This window comes from Mucor mucedo, assembly GCF_025094135.1.
Source record: "Mucor mucedo strain NRRL 3635 chromosome Unknown EV154scaffold_273, whole genome shotgun sequence".
Classification (NCBI taxonomy): domain Eukaryota; kingdom Fungi; phylum Mucoromycota; class Mucoromycetes; order Mucorales; family Mucoraceae; genus Mucor; species Mucor mucedo.
The window spans coordinates 1-1711 of NW_026252557.1; the positions used below are offsets into that span (position 1 = coordinate 1).

Here is a 1711-nt window from a genome sequence, read left to right on the forward strand (position 1 = left end):
GGAGCCAAATAATGTTGTCGTACAACAACCAGTCTTTTACTACATTTGGATTATAGCCGTAAATACTATGCTCAAAACATGGTTCCAATTATGGATTTAAACTTTATAAACAATCGTGGTAGCGCAAATTTTATAGTTGGAGTGCCCCTCTTGATTCGACATAACCCCCATTTTTTTTCTGCGTGACGATCGCCACAGCAAATGATCAACATGATGCAAAATTATACTTTGCATATCAAGGGACGTGCATATATCCAGAAATGGCATGATTGTTTTTTATTCTATTTTTGTGCATTATGCTCCTTTTATTAACTTTTTTTTTAAAACAAATATGTACGAATGTGCGACCAAATGTGTGTGGGGTGGTTTAGGGAAAAAATTTATGATCTAGGCAAATACATCTTTTAACCTGTCTTGTCGGATATAGATGGACATCGTGATGTTGCCATCGAACTGGAGGTTGGTCACCCGATCCACTTTCGAGTCATTAAATCTGTACCATCTTTTTGCTTGATGGTGTCTGATTTAAGCAATGTAATGTCCAATGCCAGCTAGAATATGCAATACAAAAGCATGCAGCATATACCGAACCGGAGTCAAATGCTCCGTGGGTTCCTTTGATTAATAAAAGTGATGTACCAGCTGCTTTTCATTCTCCTAAAACACGAGTTAGCTATCCATACACTTTTTTTTGAATTGCATACTAACATTGCCAGATAAGGCAAACACAGGAGGCAGCACTGTGAATTTATTGTATTCCAGCACTTCATTCAACCCCTGATCAAATGATCTTCCATGGGCATAGAGACAAAAATTCATCACCAGATTGATACCTACGGGTTTTGGCAAGGACCACGTCTGGAACAAGTCTACCAACTCCTCCGTTCCATCTTGTGCCAACGGCAACCCACTTGAGCATAAACTCATAGGAATCTAATAATACATCATATTCAATAAAACCCCCCACTAAAATAATAACTTCATGTTTACCTCTAGCGTCACAGGTGTAGCGATTACCTATGACATACAACTCTTGATAAGTGGGTGGAGGTACATTAGGGATGGGAATCTCCTGGAAATAAAATGGGTCGTCCGCCTTCCACTCGGGAGAAACACCGTTACGTTCATTGCCGCCGTCGTAACTCACCATGCTTGGAAGATGGGCTTGAGGCTCGTAAACCTTTGTGGCGGTTGACATGCCCAAAAACCATCCTTGCAGGTCTTCTACAGCTGAAGGGAGAGTGGGGAGCCTTTAATAAAAAATAGCCTGAAAATAAAATAAAACTATACCTATTCTAGCACGGATGAGATCTTGCTTGGTGAAATACTAATTGTCAAAATATTTGCCTTCTTTCACAGCATCAGGTACCAACTTGAGTGACTTATTAATTAATGGCAGTTCGAAAAGGGATAATTAAATACAACACCTACTCGGTTTCGTTAATTATTTTATTTAAAAAAGGATAGCACTGGGCATATTCTTTACCTGAATAGGTGCACTGAAGAAACAAATGTTTGCAATATTTTTAATACCAATGGTACTGTAAGGGAGAGTGCTTGCGCTGGAGGAAGACATGTTAATTGTTAAACGATAAAAGAATAAAAGAGCAGCTGGATTGCAGAAACATTTCTCTTTTTTATACTTGCTGATTTAAATCCCTAAACTTTATTATATACACGCAATACTGATTGGTGTTCGAATAAATCATGA

The 1711-nt window shown here is 38.5% G+C and overlaps 1 protein-coding gene across 1 annotated transcript; it reads right to left on the bottom strand.

Moving 5' to 3' along the window:
* Positions 1–412: 412 nt before the first annotated feature.
* EV154DRAFT_533085 (uncharacterized protein) lies at positions 413–1381 on the bottom strand (the record flags this gene model as incomplete). Its single annotated transcript, XM_051603962.1, has 5 exons — positions 413–879; positions 902–933; positions 991–1230; positions 1291–1327; positions 1358–1381. Coding segments are annotated over 5 exons (543 nt in total), but the record flags the coding sequence as incomplete, so codon positions are not given.
* Between the last annotated feature and the right edge of the window lie 330 nt (positions 1382–1711).